The sequence below is a fragment of the Podarcis cretensis genome (genome assembly GCF_951804945.1).
Source record: "Podarcis cretensis genome assembly, chromosome: 16".
Classification (NCBI taxonomy): domain Eukaryota; kingdom Metazoa; phylum Chordata; class Lepidosauria; order Squamata; family Lacertidae; genus Podarcis; species Podarcis cretensis.
Genome location: NC_137186.1, coordinates 40,467,754 through 40,488,263, shown reverse-complemented (window position 1 = coordinate 40,488,263; position 20,510 = coordinate 40,467,754). Strand labels below are relative to the sequence as shown.

Genomic DNA, 20,510 nt, shown 5'->3' with positions numbered 1-20,510 from the left:
GCACCAAAAGAATCAATGTGGTTTAGGGCACAGAATGCTAGACTTGGGTTCAAATTCCTCACTCAGCTGCAAAGCTTGCTGGTTGAGCTGAGGCCACTCACACTGTTTATTTTCTCTGTGAAATGTACCTCACAATTTAAAAACAAACATCTGTACACTGCCCAGAGCTCCCGGACATAAGAGCAAGAAGCAAATGTGAGTGAGTCATCCCTTAGTCTTAGGCTCTGTAAGTTGATTTAGAAAACAATTTCAAGGGCACATTTATGCACATATACATCCTTCAACTTATAACTTTCCCCCCAATTGCCCTGGGTGGTGTGTGTGTGTGTGCGTGCGTGCGTGTGTGCGCACTGTTTGTAATGTTACAGACAACAATCAAAATTCATTTTCAAGCTGCTTTTAGCAGAGATGCTATCCAGATGAACAAGATATTTGAGACTTGCTTTACCCTCTGCTTCAGGATCCCAGTGTAGGCCCAAAGGGGGACTCTGATTCACAGGATGCACCACTTGCCCCACACTCAAGGGGGAGCCCTCAACATCCTGCTCTGCACTGCCCCTGCCTGAGGGATGTGGCTCTTCCACCACCCTCAGAGTCTGAGGACCATTCCCTGCAGCCTCGTTTATTTCACAAGCATGCAGGAAACATGAAATTCCTTTAAAGAGCTCTCCCAGAGGGCAGGGCCAATGAACGCTCAAGCCCTACCAGCTTTCTAGGGCTTCAGGTGACCTAAGCCAGGGGTTCTAATGCAGCACCCACAAAGACTTCATTGGTGCCTGCAGGCAGGGACCCCAGACTCTGAGCTTTCATGGGAAAAAAAGCCCTCCTAAAAAGGAAGCTATGAAGGGAAATTTCTGTGACTTGATCCAGCTGACTGCTCCCGTGTGTCAACGGTTTTAGCCAATGAGTGAAGCCAGAGCTGTGATTGAGAAGCGAGCTCTTAGGACTTACTTAAATAATTTGTATGCTGCATGTTGAACCCATGTTGAATGTATATTCTCAGGGCAGCCAGCAGAACAGTATGAAATTTAAAAAGTAGAAATTTAAAATAAAGTGCACACACTAAACCACTAAACCACTGAGCCTCTGGGGCTTGCTGATCGGAAGGTCGGTGGTTTGAATCCCTGCGACGGGGTGAGCTCCTGTTGCTCTGTCCCATCTCCTGCCAACCTAGCAGTTCAAAAGCATGCCAGTGCAAGTAGATAAATAGGTACCACTGCAGTAGGAAGGTAAACGGCGTTTCCGTGCACTCTGGCACTCGTCACGGTCCTCCGTGTTCCAGAAGCGGTTAGTTCTGCTGGCCACATGACCAAGAAAGCTGTCTGTGGACAAACGCCGGCTCCCTCGGTCTGACAGCGAGATGAGCACTGCAACCCCATAGTCACCCTTGACTGGACTTAACCGTCCAGGGGCCCTTTACCTTTTTTACCTTTAGTAACAGCCCTTTCAAAAAGGGCATAAAAGCAAACTGCTCTAAGTTAAAGAAACCCCAAATGCCTGGGAAACAGAAATGCTTTTGCCTGGCCCATTAAATGACAGAAATGAGGCCTCAATAGGGAAGGAATTATGTGCCATTCCTGGAAAACATCCTTATAGAAGGGCACACTTTGAGCTTATAATACTGAAATGTTGTTAAGAAGCAGACGATGAGACAAATTATCTTTTAAGCATTGAACCAAATCAGAAATAATTTAACTTGCTGTGCAGATGAACCTCATGACAACTAACCCCTGCATGAGTCAAGATTGCAAGAGACCTCTTTCCGCCTCCCTCCCTCTCTCTCTCTCCAACCACAGCCAGTAGGAGGTTAAAAATCAATCCCTCTATCAAACTACACTTTCATCAGCTAAGGGAAATCTTCCAGGGCTCAAGAATGACTTTCCCCCCTCTCATACCTGAAGTCACAGTGACAGCTATTATCCAAGGGCCTCTTGCTTGCCACACAACTCTACAAATCCACATTTAAACCTTCACCTGATTAGTTTGAACAAATCAATTGCAGCTCTCCAAGTACAATGTCATTACATTCATTACAGTCATGCATGAGATCAAGAATGGATAGCTTAGCAGATAATTAATAGTGTGAGCTCTTCACGCCAGGAGAATGGACCTTGTTGGCATTATGAATTGAGAAAATGGGCCTACACAGGCTGTGTTCCTAAACACACTGATATATATAAAATAATTTTATTAAAGATTTTCTTTGTTAATGACCACTCACATTATAAAGAACTTATATCCCACCTACTCTCAGCAGCCAGAAGCCTCATAGCCAGACACTCGAGAGACCTGTCAGGAGTGAACATGGTCCAATGGTAGCAAATTGTTTGGGAAACAACCATAGAAAAGCTAACCAATAGACTGAAACTGACACGGGGACAAATAGAAGAGGATGCCTTCACCCTAGTATGGCTCCCCTTTATAACATACACAGCCCAACAAGACAGCAATAGGAACCCACCGACAGCATACGAAACACACTGACTTATGAGGATGCTTGGTTTTGGTTTTGCTACAGTTCCGCTTGTGTAATACTGATATTTCAGGCTGGAAGCTTATTGAGAGGACCAAGGGGATGGCTCAGGAGGTGAGTGAAATAGCTCTGCATGGCTCACAAGGCTATTACTCAATCACCATGTAATAAAACTCACTGGCAGAGACATACCAATATTTCAGCTATACTCCCGCTGTTGACTTCAGCAGGAGACAGAAAAGTCATTTTAAAAAGAGCTGCATATGATTTTTGAAATACGGCCAGCCAGGGACATAAGAAGGCATCATCTTCAGTTCTGTCCTGTCTTCACTGCAATCAGCACTGTTTCCATTCTGCTGCGGTCAAATACTACATTATTCATCTTGCTTGTCATGTTATTCCATCCCATTAATTTCAATACAAAGTGGGGGAGGAATGATATACTCAATTATGTATCATTTGCAGACTGAAAGCAACAACTTATTGATTTGCATTCTGGTCACGGGACAAATAAGTGAACATGGGCGATATCTGTTTTTGTTGAAATTTTCCAATATGCCTACAACTCACATGAATGGCATCCATTAGACCATAGGTGACAGGAAGACAAAGAGGTAAAGAGTAAGTCTAGGTGAGTATGAGTTTGTACTGGAGCATGGACAAAGGTCTGGCAGAGATCTAGAGTAAATAGCAAGAGCAGGGGTTGAGAGGCAGAGGCTATGTATCAACCCCAAAGGCCAGCAACCAGAATCAGGAACCAAGAATGGTCAGAAAAAGGTGCTTCAGGACCCTGGACAGGTCCTAGGGAAGAGACAACTTGTTTCAACAAGTCCTGGAAGCAAGCTGAACTTTAGTGGTGGTGTATTTGTGGTCCTCCAGGTCATTCCTGACAATGGGCCAAGCTTATGGGGCAAGTGGGGTGTTGGCATCAAGAGGAGATTCTCCATCCCTGGCTTATATGGTACCTGACTGCTAGTAGTGCAGTGGCAAATTTCAAAAATGCATGGTCCCTTCATGACAGTCACAGCCATGCCCCTTCTAAGATTATACAACCTTCTAAGATTATGCAACAATAACAATAATTTGGATTGTGCTACCTTTCAACTAGGTCTACTATTTTCTGTGCACATACACCAGCAAATTATTTGGAGTGCTCTAATAATTTTTCCCAGAGAGACTTAAACTGTTTTTTCCTTGAAGTTCGTATGTAACAGAACTTGCACACCATTCTTTTGCAACTAAAGCATGCTGTGTTTTCAGTGTTCCTAAATGCTTAGCTTTGGAGTACACAGGACAACTCCTATGCATTTGTCAAACACACCTTCTCCAGAGTGACGCTATGAGCTGATTCTCAGCAGCTAACTCACCTTCTTTCACTCTGGCTTCGAACAGCAAAAAGGGAGAAAAAAGTTCTTCTCAGTGGCTATAAAGCTCCCTTTTGATGCTGACTGGATGGCTCTAGGACACATGGAGTCTACCAGGACCCTGATGTAGAAATAGTAACGGGTTGTTGACCCCCTGCAAGCCCATACCACTACACCTCGGCTGACTGCCTTTCCTATGCCCCACCTATTTGCTGGAGTTCTTTAAAGGGCCAGCTCTCTGCCCTGGAACCAGACGCTCTCTCACCTCTCTCTGTTAGATGTCACTGGACATGATGCTTACAGTGCTGAGCAGCTTGGCATGTGAGGCCCTTGGAGATGAAGATGCTAGGTCTGGCTTGGGAGCCTCAGGTTTGGGGCTGAGGCTGGATAGATATGGTACCTAGGCTGCTGGACTCAGGCTGAAGGACAAGGGCTGGACCACAATAGTGCTTTCACACAGCTGTCAACATTTCCTCTTTCTAAGAAGCAAGCAGTTGACTCTGTCTAGACTAACTTGATTGATTCACAGATTTCTCATGTCCCCTATGGAACTGTGCCATGTGAATTGCAGCGTAATTGGTCCAAAGGGGGCCTCTGCAGCTGCAGTGTAAAAAAGGGTCTGTCTGGAAGAGACAGAACAGTCAGACACAGAATGAGGAAGCCTCTCTGCCAAATCACAGATGCAGCTAATGGTACATCTACACAACAAAAAAAGATGAGTTTTCTAAAGCTTAATAGTCATGGTTTCCTCTAGTGATTCCAGGTGAGATGCTGCAAACTCTGTTTGAGATGTCTAGCCCAACTCGCATATTCTTTTTTTATTATTATTATTAATTTTTTAGAAAAAAATTCTTTTACAGATTTAAATAAAACATTCGCATACACTATAATGCCAAATTCTTTTGGACTTCCCCCCGCTCCCTCCACAATCCTCATAATTTTATATTTATTTCACATTTCCTTTATAATTCATGGTTCTCAGCAGGATATCCTGGGAGGAAGGAATAACTACTGAAATTGGTATAAATGTGCAGCATAGATCCATCTTTGTTCTCCCTCCCTCTTCCTCTTTCCCAGCCCCTTTAAGAAAACTCAGTAACTCACTTAGAGACAAGTGAAAATGCTTCAGAGCAGATGGCTGGGCAAGGGACCAATCTGATGGCTATGCGCCCAAGGGCCGCTGGGTAATGGACCCTAATGACAGTGTCAAAGGCGGTGGCTATGGTGTTGACATCCCCTTGCTTAGAGCTCTGGTCACCACTTCCTGTATCCAAAATGTTGCCTCCATGAAGCACCAAGAGCAGGACATGGATCTTGCTTGGCTGCACTAGTGGAGGCACAACCTCATCCTGAAAGAGAAAACAAGAAACACAATGCTAGTTTATAAAGGCAGATATGGTTTTGAGGATCAAAGGCACTTCCATTTTTAAATATGCTTCATAAATAAAAACAGAGCATTACTTAGGCCCCCAGGGACATACGCCTCTATATGGTGAGGCTACCTTGTTACCCTGTGACTCTTGCTTCCCAAATGTCCCTTTGTGGAATCTATTTTATTATGATGTCTGCATAATAACTGCAATACTGTGCCCCACAAAATCATTATTCATTGTTTCTTTATTGTTAGCCTTGTCTGCACACTGTTGTATTGAAAACCCAATAAACACTTCTTCTTCTTCTTCTTCTTCTCTTAAGTGCTTCCTGAAGAAGAAGAAGAGTTTGGATTTGATATCCCGCTTTATCACTACTCGAAGGAGTCTCAAAGCGGCTAACATTCTCCTTTCCCTTCCTCCCCCACAACAAACACCCTGTGAGGTGAGTGAGGCTGAGAGACTTGTGACTAGCCCAAGGTCACCCAGCAGCTGCATGTGGAGGAGCGGAGACGCGAACCCGTTCACCAGATTACGAGTCTACCACTCTTAACCACTACACCACGCTGGCTCTCCTGCTGCAGAACAATTAATTATCAATTGACCAGAAACTTTTAGACTGTACAATATTATAGATAAGCAGGGTAGTTGAAATAGTCAAAGCCCTTGTTATTACTGGAAGAATCCAGCAGCACCAACAGTAGATGTTTGGACACGCTAAATGACTGCACTTGCAGTATGTGAGATGATGATATATAAACAAAGGGATAAGCTGGAACAGTTACACAAAACATGAATTTCCTGGACCTCTTTCAATTCCTGATTGCTTTTATGTTCTGTTTGATGTATCCCTCTGCCTTAATTGTACACTGTGATTCTGCACGTTTACTCTCCTTTATAATTAAGCATCAGCGCACCATAAAAGCTGACGTTCTCATGCAACACAATGTTATTGCCAGGAGGGAAGACGAAAAGGGCAATGGCATTGCAAGTTGATTATGAAATTCAATAAAGTTTAAATTTTAAAAATTAGGTTATCAGGCTGGTATGTTTTCATCTCCTAGGAAGTCAATGGCCTTAAGAACAGAGGAGGCAACAACTTCTCTGCACTGAGGTTTACTTCAAAAACCCATTGTCAAAGCGGAGCCTGCAGGACAACCCTGACAGAAAAAGAAAGCAGCCCATTGCCGGATTTGGGGGTTTTCATTGAATCCACCCTGGATCCAGCACTACCTCTATTGCTGATGGATCCCTAGAATTCCTTCTAAACTTGCCCAGGGTAAAGAAATAGGTTTTCAATGAAGACACTGGCTGTGTACACACTGCTGGCTGAAAGAGCAGCTAGGTCGTTCTCTTTCCCAGCAATTTAGACAGGAGCTGGTTTAAGGGGGAAATGCATCAAAATGCAGTATTTCCTAACAACAGGCTAGATACAAATTATGGATAACGCCGTACATAACCACTTCCCAGACCTGCGGTGGGCATGTGCAGCATGCAGAGTAAACCAGAGTGTGCATACGCCCACTATCAGTTTCTTGTGCTTTTCCATCAAATCAGGGGTGGCCAGTGTCTGAAATTCTTAGAGATCACAGTACTCAGTGGCTACTACTCTGAGGGCAGGAACAATTTATATCCTATGTATAATGTTGTAAAGTTCTGTAATAAAATTGGCATGAACCAGCAGCTTCAAGAATGTGGAGCACGTCCCCATGGTAATGCAGCAATGTATATGTGTGCGGGGGGGGAGGGGCAGGAGTGAGGGTTTAATGTGTTCCCTAATAGATCCCTACCACCACCAAGAGGCAGACTGCAAGTGATATATGATACAAAAAGGGTAAGGAATGTTTCTTTTCCTTGCAGGGGAAACCAGGCAAAAGTGTCAATTGCACTGTGGTTAGATCAATTCAAGAGTCATATCTGGCCACAGGCTTCAGGTAGATTCCAGATTTTGTTGCCAGATTACAGCTGTAGGTATGGAGTGTTTCCTCTCAGAGGGACAAACGTGGATATAGAACACACATAAAAGCTGCACCTTTAAAAAATATAACCCAGAAAAGGGAATTTATTTAGACACTGTACCTCAATGATGCTTAGCCTTTCCACGCTGGATCCAACATGGTACTCTGCTGCTGATTCAAGACATGGATCGTCTAGAAGGAAAGACGTATGGTCATATGAGTTTGGGTTCTTTCCTCCACAGACCATGAGACATTTTAATACTTCCCAAGGTTTAGTATGTGAAGGGGTATCTGCCACTATGTTTGCTGATATGGGGAAAGGGGAGAGAGACATGGTGGGGATTGCTCCCAACTCTTCATTTTGGAAAATCTGCATAGAACAAGGTCACAAAATGGCCAAACCTATGAACAGATGTAACAGGAGGACATGTGAATTTCAAAAGTTTTTAAAGCTTTTTCTTGTGAAGGATCTTCCATTGTTACCTAGATTGAGAAGACAGGTTGGGGGCAGGGCTTATTAAGTGACTATCCAAATTTATCCCATTTTTTTCAACTTGTTGCATTGCAGATTAGCAAACGCCTCACTCCACACTTTTCAAGGAGGCATCCCTGAAAATGAGCACTATCCTGTCAATTGCAATGGTCCACTTTTCTTCCTTCTTCCCCACCACTTTCTCTGTCCCCTTGCACTCAGTGCAGCTGCACATGCCCTCCTTTTCTGTTGCTTTTTTCAGTCCATTGTGTTCCTGTGCACTTGCACACAACATGTTTTCTGGAACCCCCAAAGGGGTGTGCAACAAGTGAAAAATAGACTGTACTTTAAAGGTAAAGGGACCCCTGACATTAGGTCCAGTCGCGGACGACTGAGGTTGCAGTGCTCATCTCACTTACTGGCTGTGGGAGCCAGTGTACAGCTTCCAGGTTATGTGGCCAGCATGACTAAGCTGCTTCTGGTGAATAAGAGCAGCACATGGAAACGCTGTTTACCTTTCCACTGGAGCAGTACCTATTTATCTACTTGCACTTTAATGTGCTTTCGAACTGCTAGGTTGGCAGGAGCAGGGACCGAGCAACGGGAGCTCACCCCATCGTGGGGATTCGAACCGCCGACCTTCTGATTGGTAAGCCCTAGGCTCTGTGGTTTAACCCACAGCGCCACCCGCGTCCCAAGACTGTACTTTAATTGCCATTAAAGAAAGACCACTCATACAGCCCATAATGTAGAATACTCGAGGTGGCAGTAGCACAAGGCACTGACTGCCCCTGCAGTGAAAGAAGGGGGTTAATTTGGATGATGCACATTCCCCCATCATTCCCAATGCTTGCATTGTGGTTGCACATCCAACACACATTGGCACTGGAAAGGGAAAAAGGGAAACTGCTTTCGCTCACATATACCTAGCTGATCACAATGCCTGTATGAGCACAGAAAGGTATGGGTGGAGACAGAAGGTGTGGAGGGGAAAGTGGAACACCCACAACATTGTGCCACAAGGAAAAGTGTTTATCGTTCAGTTTTTTTATATATACCCAAAGACCTTCACAATAAACAAAGATGGCAAATCACACATCAAATGTCTATAAAAATCTACATCATAAAAGTCTATAGCACAAAGTTTACAGCATAAAAATTTAAAATTACACTGCATTATCAGAACTGGAACGAAGCTTCTTAGCTGCCAGAGCAAACTTGGATACCAGATGTATAATTTGTAGATGTTTATCAGCTAAGAGTTCCACTATCACTTCCTGAGGGAATGGACCTGACAACCAATAAAGAATAGACACAAGGGAAAGTATGTGTTTCTCTGTTCAGGAGTAAAAAAAGAAAGAAAAAAAGAAGGGGAATTAATTTCTATTTGGATTTTAAGTAGACTTTTGTTTGTTCTGATACAATGGTAAAAAGCGGGGGGCATGTTGCGTTTCTGTGTCTGGATATAAATGAAAAGCTTTTGGACCAGTTCTATTGTTTCAGTGCAAATTCTAAGTAAGTGCAGGACAAATGGAAGCATGGACAGGCTCCAAGAGTGCACAATTACACTGCAGGCTTACTCTGGTTTTCTACCTGTCCCCCTCCACCACCACCCCAAAAACCCTGGGAAGGTAACAGCCTCATTCACTATAGAAGAATGGCTGAAAAATAACTGGACTTGGCTAAGATGGCTAAGCTAACATGTTTTAATTAGAGAAATGTTTTTGTATACATTGGAAGCCGCCCAGAGTGACAGGAGCAACCCAGTCAGATGGGTGGGATACAAATAATAAAATTATTATTATCATTATTAAAGGACCCGTCTTCTATTATTCACCTAAGAGTACAGCCATTCAGTGGAATAAATGTACAATACTCTCAGCTGCATCCCATTCCACACACAAAAATTACCTGGTACTTCTTCAGATTCTGGGGTTTCGATCTTATCCATGAGATCGTTTGAACTCCATTTGGTAATTTCTTTTGGGAACACCTCTTCATTCTCAGACAAGTCCTCTTTAAAGAGAGAGAAGAGAACAATTAGGTTCATAAATACAGACATAGAATATGGTGTCATGTGGTCTTTGTTAACACTGTGCCAGCTCTTAACAGCTGGAGGCTAGAAGGGCAGACATGGAGAGCTGGTGGTAAGAAAATCCACAGCAGTTCATAAGGCAGGGAAATCAGAGGCTTTCAAAAATAAATCACAGAAAAAAGCCTTATCAGTTTCAAACACAAACAGGCGTTAACAGAGAATTTAAGGGCAATCGCTTTAAACCATGTATTGACAAAGCAGAATCTTAACTATGGTTAATGTTGGGAGTGGTTTTTTGAGCTGCTTTGGAACTGCTATTGTTACACTATGTATTGCTTTGTGCTGTATTTTCTGTTTTATTAATTTGTATGTAGCCATTTTACTGCATTTTAAAATTAAAAATTGAAAAGAAAAAGAGTAATGAGCAGGTTTTTCTAGGGGAAAGCAGCAAGACAAGTAAAAGTGTGGATGAACCCGAAGTCACAACAGCGGCAGGCAGAGGTGTGAGGGGGCAAATGGTGGCGAGATGGGGGGTGGGGGTGGCATGGGGCATTTAAAATAAAGCATTGGTCTCTACGGGGACTCTCCTACCTACCAGTTTACCGAGGGTACTGTGCCTTTCTGGAACAGGTTTGGAGGCGGGAATGCGAGGTGGAAGTGACAGGTGGCCTTTCAAGCCTTGGAACACAGGTAGCCCTGCTCCTGAGCACAGCCAGTAGCTTCACACATGGAGCTTCAGATTCTGATGAAAACTGATTTGGCTCCAATTCCCATCAGCCCCAACCAGCACAGCCAATAATCAAGGAGGATGGGAGTTGCAGTCCAACAATATCTGAAGAGCATCAGGTTGGGGAAGGAGGTTTTAGACAACACCGAGCTAGATAAACCGATAGTCTGACTTAATTTAAGGCAGATCCCTATGTTCCTGTTGTCCTTATAATACACCTGATAGCAACTGTGCACATGGAGAATAGATAAATGGATTGCACCTCCAACAAGGCTATTGACTGCTGAAAGAGAAACTAGACAATTGAACTCTCTTCCTGTTTACCAATTAATTAACCAGCTAAAATAAAGATTACAAATGCAAGCAACTGCTGAAGTCTTTGCACTGGGGAAAATAACTCTTTCTCTGGGATAATGCCAAAGATAAATCATTAAATAGTCAGAACAGGGTTCAATGAAAAGATGATAAAGCTTGCCTACATCAGTACACTGGTGTCAATCACCCTTCTCACGGCTATGATTAACAACGTGCATATTTCTAATCTGCAATTAATGAAAGTATTGCACCAATTAATCCAACAAAGCTGGTGCATCTGTTGAATGTCATGCACAGGGTGCGGGGAGTATGCATTGTCAAAACCGTAAAGAGCGAAGAGGAGTGAATTTACATTCCAGGCTTGTCCCTGCTACTTTATCTAAATATTGAACCCAGTTGCTTAGAAGGCTTAATTACAGCTCTCTCACTGCTGCTTACCATGATCACTGAATGGCTTCTTGCTCCCATTATTTGCATTTTTATGGAACAGTTATTCAGTGTTAATAATTTGGTTTGTCATACTTTGCCAGCAACTGAGAACATGTGAGAAGTCTTGCAATATATATATATTCATATAATATATATGATCAAGATCCTTTTGTGAGAAGATAATGCAATCCTCATGCTGCTAATAAAAACAGCTAGAATATGGCTAGGATATTATTTGTTATGTGCCCACTTTCTTTCAAGAAGCTCATGGAAACAGTACACAATGGATTTTGCATGTGACCTCCTAAGTGTAAAGGGGCTACCCCCTCCCATCTTTACTCAACTTCAGAAACAGACATCTACATTAAGATGCCTTATAGGGCAGTTATGCCTGGCTCCTCTGGGGTCTTTTTGGGGACCTATTATATTCCCCAGAAACAACTTCAGAGGCTTGGGCAATTGAAGCCCCTTGTGGATCACTTCCAGGAGACCTGTTTATTGAGCATTCATCCTGATGAGACAAGACTGGCTACTTATTCAGCATTCGTTTGATTTGTTTGCAGGGAGGTAAGACTACATTGCCTCAAGCAAATGTTATTCTACAATTCCCAGTGCATTTCCCCATCACTTTCCTTATTGCAAAAAGTCTGTGTTGGTTTTTTGTTTTTGTTTTTTAACAAACAAAGAGTTGGTAGCACAAGAGCACCAAATAAGCTTTAATTGCACATCCTGAATTTCCTGTCACATGAAAGAATTCCATCTGCATAACTGTGACAGCCTGGAAGTGCCATACACAAAGAGGGAGTTGCAGGGTCTATAATAATGCTGGATTCATGGGTATGGAGTACATGATCTTGTAAAGTTGCATTAGGGGACTAGAAATAATTAGATAAGGCACAAAGGTGTGGGTTTAAAATAGAGTCACTTTATTAAATACAATGGCTGTTATGATCTGCATAGGGGAATGTGCAGGAAATATAAACTATCAGGCTCCTATACCTGTCATTGCTGTGACAGCCTACACTTAAGGGAGGAAAGGTGGTTTTAAATGCACCCCTCCCCTCAAGCCCATGTTAATCTACCTCCACTTGGGCCCCCTCGATACATCCTTCATATTGTGCTTTCATGATCATTTGTGCTCGTGAAGGTATTGAGACAGTTATGCATAATCTCACTTTCAATACTGTTTGCACCTGCAAATGTTTTGGGGTGGACTTACTGTTTGGTTTGCACTAAGTGTATGCCTTCCTACTGGAATCCTGTAACTTTTCATACCCCAGGTGTTCCAGTCCCATCCCATCCCCACACCACACATAGTGCAAGAGTGTCCCTCCAAAAAGTAATAATGCAATAAAATTGAGGAAGCTTTGCAGAATAACTAATAAAGCAGAATGATGTGTAGACAGTCTAGTATAAATCTACCACTAATGCACTATTAGGGAAGCGGGTGGTGCTGTGGTCTAAACCACTGAGCCTAGCGCTTGCTGATTGGAAGGTCGGCGATTTGAATCCCCGTGACGGGATGAGCTCCCGTTGCTCAGTCCCAGCTCCTGCCAACCTAGCAATTCGAAAGCATGTCAAAGTGCAAATAGATAAATAGGTACTGCTCTGGCGGGAAGGTAAACGGTATTTCCGTGTGCTGCTGTGGTTTTGGCAGAAGCGGCTTAGTCATCCTGGCACATCACCCGGAAAAACTGTCTGAAGACAAGCGTTGGCTCCCTTGGCCAGTAAAGCGAGATGAGCGCCGCAACCTCAGAGTCGTTCGTGACTGGACTTAACTGTCAGGGGTCCTTTACCTTTTTTTTAAATGCACTATTATTATGTCAACGACATGTTGCAGAATGCAGGAATCATGTTCAAATCCATATCCCATTGTTCTTCAACCTTGGGTCCCCTGATGTTGTTGGACTACAATTTTCATCATCCCTGACAATTGGCTAAGCTGGATGGAGATGATGGTTGTTGTAACCCAACAGCAACTGGGAGAACCAAAATTCAAGAACACTGCCTTATTCTATACAGGGTGTGAGAAGTCACAAGACAGCCTTCAGCATGTTACATGTATTTCCACGGCTTGTAATGCTCATCTCAAAGAAGAGTTCTGCATTAGGAACCCTGAATTCTTCTCTGGTTTGGATTTTAAACCACAAAACTATATTCAGCAAGACCTCTCTTGTTCCTTCTCCCTGTGACTGGGGTGCTGCTGCCATTGGCCAGGAAGTGGGTTCCACAGGGAGGGGGGTTGGAGGAAGAGTGGGTAGCTGGGTTAAAGAGAGGGAGGCTGGGTGGGAGAGAGCCTTTTTCAGTGTTTACGTTACATTAGCTAGGGAGCAGATGAAGCTATTTCACAACTTTTGGAGAAATACTGAGGCTTACGTCCGAGCCAATTCAATGTTGGGCAGTCACAGGCAAGTCACTCACATTCCTCCAACATCTCAATCTCAAATCACCTCAAATGGGAATAAACATGGCCCATGCATTGAGAACAGGGCCCCTCTGCTTTTGAGAGCAGTATAGAACTGAGTATAGAACTGAAAACCTTCCTTCAATGTACCTATCAAGAGTGCCTGGGATGTTTTTTAAAAAAGCAAAATCCCATGCACAATTGCTGAGGAGTTCCACTGAATTCATCAGGGCTTACTTCCAGCTAAATATGCACGGGATCAGGTTGTTAAAATCTGTAAAGCATTTTCAAGTGAAAAAAGTGGTTGACAGAACAGAAGTAAGAACGTTACTCTGTGTCACTATAATGCTATACTAAACCTATGATTATCTGAACATTCTGGAAGTATTCCAGACCAATTAGAACATAGAATGTTCCCTTGCAAATATAAATTACAATTACATTTATCCAAACAGTTGAGGTGGGGGAGTCCAAAACATTAGGATAATCAGTTGTCTCGACATGAGAATGCTATTGAGCAATGATATGTGGTTTCACTGAAGAGGCTCTGAAGAGGCTCTCGTTGGTTCAGTTTTGCTAGTTCAAGAGATGTGCCTGCTGTATCATGATCAAGAAGTTCTGAAGGGTAGAAACTCAAAAACAAGACTTCCCTGCTCTCAAGAATCCCACTCAAGTATAGAAGAGTGGTGGACTTCATCCAGGGACATCTTAGGGCAAAGACAAATGCAGTGCTTGCAGAGCAGTGAACAAAAAAAACACAAGAGGAGTCCTATTGGTTCAAACCAAAGGGCCATGCATTCTGGCAACCTGTTTCACCCAAGGACCCATCAAATGCCTCTGCAAAGACTAGAAGCAGGGCATGAAGGCAACAGCATTCTCCTGCTGTTGTTCTCCAGCATCTGGTATTCAGTGACACACTGTCTCTGAATAACAAGAAGAAGAAGAAGAAGAAGAAGAAGAACAGTAAAAATAATAAGACCTTTTAGTTGCTTGTTACCTGAAGGTCTCCAAGTGACTTACAACACATTAAAAACTTAAATATAAATACATTTATAGCATAAAAACAATCTACTGTATTTCCATTATTAAAGCCAGCTAAGCTGGTTGCCATCATTGCACCTTGTGGCAGTGGGGCTGGTTTGGAAATACCCTTGGAGAAAACATGTGTTAAGGAGACAACCTTCATCCAAAAGCAGGTAAAGAATGTAAAACAACAACAACCCTTCAGTCAATATGAACCAACAAAATATGAAAGCTATATAACAACCCAACTTATTGAACTACATTTGGTTTACACTTTTACACTTATACCTTGGACTCAACTAGATTGTGATTTATATGCGTTGTATGTGCGATACAACATTGTGCCATCAGATGGCGATGAGGAGCCCCATTTTTCTATACAGTACCTGTTTTCCCTGTTTAAATTTACAACACATTTTACTGAAATTCTTCTTTGATGTGTCTAGATCCAGCCCTTATTGTTCCGAAGAGCTTCAGTAGGAATCTATGGGGTTATCTTTTGTATCCTTACGACAATTCTAAGAGGCATGCTTAGGCTGACACTTTCAGACTGCAAGCTTCCTGGCAGGATCTTATAGTTTTTAACTGTTATTGTACAGCAGCCACTGTTTCAGGCACTTTTACAAAGAAAGTGATGCTAAGGAGGAGAGACAGCAGTTGATCCAAGGCCACCTAACTGAGGAGATCTGAATCCATGCCTTCCTGCTCCAAATAGTCTAATGACTATACCGGACAACACTATCTCTAAAAAATAATATTCCTTGTCCTCTATCTAAGCCAACAACAAGGCGACATCAAGTTACACTGAAGCAGACAAGCTGTTTATTACAGCCACACCTTTTCTGTCTGTCTGTCTGTCTGTCTGTCTTGCTGCATACCCTCCTTCCTCCCTTCCCCACACTATCACTCCCAGGGAAACATAGTGTTTCATAGGCTGCAAGCACGTCATAGCTGTGGTAAATCATTAGGTATGGTAGATTAACTCACTTCAGGGAACAGACTTTGGGGCACCATTAACGGGCAGCAAATTATTAATGATTAAAGAAACATTTTACTACATTTTTACCACCAGGGGTGGGGAGGGTGGGTGCGGATGAATGGGTCACTTCAGCTAGTAAACAAATGCAAGTCTAAACTCAAAAGATGCATCTGGATGAACCTGAAAAGTGTCCACAATAACATAGAAAGGGTGGAGTGAGGAAAGTCCAGGCCTTCCATCTGGAGCGATGCTGAAGTGACACAGCTTCATCAGAGAAAGGACAGCTTCTCTCTCATGCAAATGGCTGCACATATACACCATGGCACTCACAAACCCGTTAGCACAGCTTAGCAGCTGCTCTTTCTATGCCCCACCTACCGTGTGCATCAAAGAATTCGTCGTCGGAGCTCTCGTCTGAATCTCTTGCAATGCTCTGCATTCTCCACTCCGATATGCTATGGCGCGAGGGGCTTGCTAGGAGAAACAGAATGGATTTGTGCAATCAGCGATGCTCAGGAAAAAGCAAGGGAGGTTCTATCATGCCCTCTGTGGCAGAGGCACACTTCGGTGGTCTTGGTGGAAATGTGTCCCCTAAGTGGGGCACACAGCAGACCCAATGATGCCAGTGTGATATCAAACTTTCCTCCCTTAGTCCTGCATAGTTTATGATTTTTAAAACCCATCGCTGAGACGCCACAGCAGTCTGCAAGCCTCCGCTGCTGTTTCCAAAGAGCAGCTATCTATTTATAAGCATCGGAAGGATGTGTAAAATCATTTCTGTTTTACAGGTTTGCAATTTAAAAAAGGAAGCTGCCTGATTATACATGGTCTTTTCCTCAAAAATCACAAGGACCGCAAAAGAAATATCTTTTATCAGGAAAGCAGATATTCACAATGGTATCTGCAAGCTTTTGAGTCACAAAAGACTCTTCCTCACACTGAATATTGAAAAATAAAAAGACAGGAGAGAAGGGAAAGGGCAATGCTGGGACTGATGTTAGACCACATGTCAAAGTATTTACACTTTCAACTCCAGCTGTTGAGTCTTGACTGAGGCTGTATTTTATGGCTTTCTGTGGCAGTTGCCTCTATGAACCAAGCTGTTTGTTGGTAGTGGCATGCAACCAGGTGAAGAGCACTCTCTTTGAATCACCACATTTTAGTGGCAAAAGGCAAGGTGGTTTCTCCACACAGTGAGATGCAAAAGAGATGAACAGGCATGAGGGACTTCCGGGTTAGCGCGATCGGCTAATGGCGGATTCCCTCCGAGCTCCAGAGGGAATCGGCTCTGCTGAGGACGGGTCTTACCGCGCCGGCGACGCGGGGACCCTTAGAAACCGCAGGCGCGGAAGCCTGCGGACTTGGTGACTCGGCGGGCACCTTTAAGCGCCTTCCCCGACCCACGAAGAGCCTTTTTAAAGGCTACGGAGAGGGTACGGGGAGCGGCGTGGTGCTGTGAGTAGACCGCTACTTCAGTGGAGCGAAGCCGCGCAGCCATGGCCGGAGAGCGCTGACTTTTTCCCCAAAATTCGGACTGGAAAAAGAATAACCCGTGAGTAGAATGGAACCTGGACTTTAAAATTTATACCTTTGAATTCGGTACAACCGGGGGATGTGCTAAAGGGAAGTCCGCACCCCCCCTACCTACAAACGATCTAAAGCAAGGATCGGAGAACTAAGGTGGAGAGTACTGTTTTTGGTGTCAGATAAAAGATACTTCCAAGAATTTGACAGAAGAAGTCTTGTGCTGGAGAGAAAGTGAGGAATTTTGGAAGTTTTTGTGTAAACCCCCCCCCAACCCGGGAGCGTCCTGTGTGTGAGCCGGAGGAAAAAGAATAAGGAGTTTGACAGCTGTCAAAGGAGCTGTCAAACTGGCGGCTAAAGTTAAGAACTTTGTTATTTAATGACTCTCTGAATTAAAAGTGTTGCATTTGAATTGAGGTGGTTGGAAACAACGTAGCTATAAACAACAAAGTAACGGACTGTTGGAAAAAGGACTATTAAGTAATTGGAATCCCCCTAGGGGGAACTAGAGACATTACAATGGCTGCAGAGGGAAAATTACTGGCAGAGATAGAAAAAATGTTTTTTCTCGTGGGAATCCTGCAAGAGCAGAGTACGGCTATGAATAAAGAACTTATGACCTTGAACTCTAAAACAAACAACTCTGCTGAATGCATAAAGGATTTGACTGATAAGGAATCTGCAGCTGAACCAGAAGAGACGCCTTTGGAATTGGTGGAGAGGAAGGAAGGAGTGAAAAAATTACAGGAAAATACCAATCAGAAGCCTATATTGTCAGGAAATAAAGAAGAAGATCTTCGGATTACAAATCCGCGAAAGATGAGAAAGATGAAGGAGGAAGTCCCTGGAGTCCCTGGAATACTGGAATCTAAAAGAATAAAGAAATATGATTGGGACTTCCTCTTTGATTATGAGAGATCAGTTGACCTTTTGCAGCAACTGCTTTTAAGTATTTTGGATGGAAGAAAATTTGATGTGATTGCGACAGAACTCCTTCGAGACCTGAGGACCAACAAAAAGGGTTACCAACAAAATCGGCAGAGAGAGACTGACAGAGACTTGAAGGCCTCGGATGTGAGGAATCCGGGCTAGGAACTGTTTTTGTGGACATCTGCTTGGGAAGGGATGGAAACCGGGGTAGGGAGGGAGGGGAGAATAGAATTTCAAAATTTTATGATTTTTGTATTTGGCCATTATGACATATAACTAATTAATATATGAAGGGAGAAATTCTTGGAAGGGAAATTAGGTCGACCTTAGAAAAAGGATTTAATGTTTATAATAGAATTGGATAAGTTAAATGTGGATAAGTAAAAAGAGCTAAGTTCCAAAATAATAATAATATGTTAAAGATGAGAGATAAGAACTTGCTGAATTAATTATTGGAATTGGGATGTATGAAGAGGGGGTGGGGGGAAGTCAGGGAAAGAGGGTAAAGAAAGTAAGAATATGAAATTATATATGTTTTGTTTTTGTTTTTGTTTTCGTTTTGTGTGTGTGTATAAAATGTGAAAATCTAATAAAAATTTTATAAAAAAAAAAAAAAGAACAGGCATGTGCAACTTAAAGTGACCTCTGTGGGGGTTGCTGTGCAGTTTGTGCCACCCATGAAAAGTGCTCACTGGCCACCATGGAGTGTTTCTCCTCCAGGATTTTGGAAACTCTCCTCAGGCAAAGCATTCCCAGTGGTCCAATTAAAACAGAAGAAGCAAACCAAGCATTCTCTTACACTGCCCCTGACATCTTGGGTGCTACTTAGTTGTGCCCCCACCCCCCCGGCAGTTAGCTGTTTTATGGAAAGGCAAATTTGGCTGCTACAATCAGGAGCAGAAGAGCAGTGGGCAGCTCCAGTGGTTAAAGAAAGCTTAATTGCCTTCTGCTGTCAGTCCACTCAAAATTACCCTCTCTGTGGGAGCCCTATAACTTTCTCCCTGCAGGGACGGAACCAGCTTGAGTGTGGTTTTGAGTGGACAAATGGACGGAAGGAAAGGGCTAGCATCTCCTTTTCCTACTCCTGATGGCTACCTCTGAAACAGCTTTCAATAAAAACCACACCAAAATAAACCAACTCCAAACCCATCAGGAGTAATAAAAATAAAAAGCAAGCACTGGCTTGTAGGAATATTGAGAAATCTTTCGTTTCACTTTCCTAGTTTCTGATGCTTCCATAGTTAAATTCAGTTCTCCACATCTCTGCAGCAATTTGTGTATTCTTCAGCATTTTAATGTGAATTTCTCCCAACGTACACATTTTTTTACACTGTTTTGACCAATACACACTTTTGCAAGCAATTTGACCTAATATAAAGCATTTCTGTATGTTATTTGCACTAATATGAACATTTGGTTCATATTAAAGGACGAAACCAAAATAACTAAGCATAATATCATAGAACCTTCTCAATACAAACAAATGACCCAATTAAAATGGTCCCAGGAAATGAGTGCAGAAGTGGGGCATAAACTTACAGCTAACCTGAGAAAACAAGTATTATTCAACCTAAAGACCACTAATTTCTACTGTGATATTCCTAAAATTTATAATGAAATCTTCCAAATGTTTGTAGAGCTTAGTACTCCACCTAAAGTTTGGGAACTTAAACATAGCGCTAGCCCTTGGTTTGATGATGAATGTTTCCAGCTAAAAAGAAAACTGCGCCAAACATTTAAAAATAATCGCACTAAACTAGAGCCCTCCTATCTTGATGAAAAAAGAAAATACCATTATATTCTGGCCGAAAAGAAACAGAAATACGCAACCCAAAAATGGCTACAATTATTCGACTCAATTCAGAGTAAAAACAACAAAGCGTTCTGGAGCCTAGTGTACGGAGGACTGAAAGCCGAAAATCAACTAACTCTGCCACCAATTGCAGAATCCAAATGGTCCCAATACTTTACATCTGTATTTAACAATCTACACGGTGAACTTAAAGGAAATGAAACCATTAAAAATAAAATTAATAAACTCCAGGAGTGGCCAAGGGTAGAGGAAGAGGAAATTAGAGAGATAGTTAAAAACTTCAAATCGGGGAAATCTCCTGGGCCAGACGGTCTACCAATAGAACTATTTAAGACCTATATAGATTGGTGGGCAGAACCCTTAGCTCAATTGTTTACTCTTATAGATAAATATGGGACCATACCTGAGATATGGTTAAGATCAATAATTATTCCAATCTTTAAAAATGGCGACCCAAAAGAACCAAGGAATTATAGACCGATAAGCCTACTATCAGTGATAGGGAAAATCTACGCTAAGCACCTCTTATCTAAACTTCTTACCTGGATGAAAAATCTAAATTTACCAGGGAAAGAACAAATAGGTTTCTCCAAAGGTTGCTCTACTCTAGACCACTGTCTTACACTTATGCATCTGGTTGAAAAATACAGATCCCAAAGGCAATCTAAGATATATGCTGCTTTTGTAGATTTTC

General features: G+C 42.7%; 1 protein-coding gene across 7 annotated transcripts in view; it reads right to left on the bottom strand.

Moving 5' to 3' along the window:
* PITPNM2 (phosphatidylinositol transfer protein membrane associated 2) overlaps positions 1-20,510 on the bottom strand; it is a 204,472-nt gene that overhangs the window by 58,480 nt on the left and 125,482 nt on the right. For all 7 annotated transcript variants that reach the window (XM_079956393.1, XM_079956395.1, XM_079956396.1 and 4 more), the window contains 4 exons: positions 15,928-16,023; positions 9,549-9,653; positions 7,287-7,357; positions 4,942-5,186 (listed from right to left, as the gene is read on the bottom strand). In XM_079956393.1, coding sequence (XP_079812519.1) covers positions 4,942-5,186; positions 7,287-7,357; positions 9,549-9,653; positions 15,928-16,023 — 517 coding nt within the window. The remainder of the gene's footprint in view (positions 1-4,941; positions 5,187-7,286; positions 7,358-9,548; positions 9,654-15,927; positions 16,024-20,510) is intronic.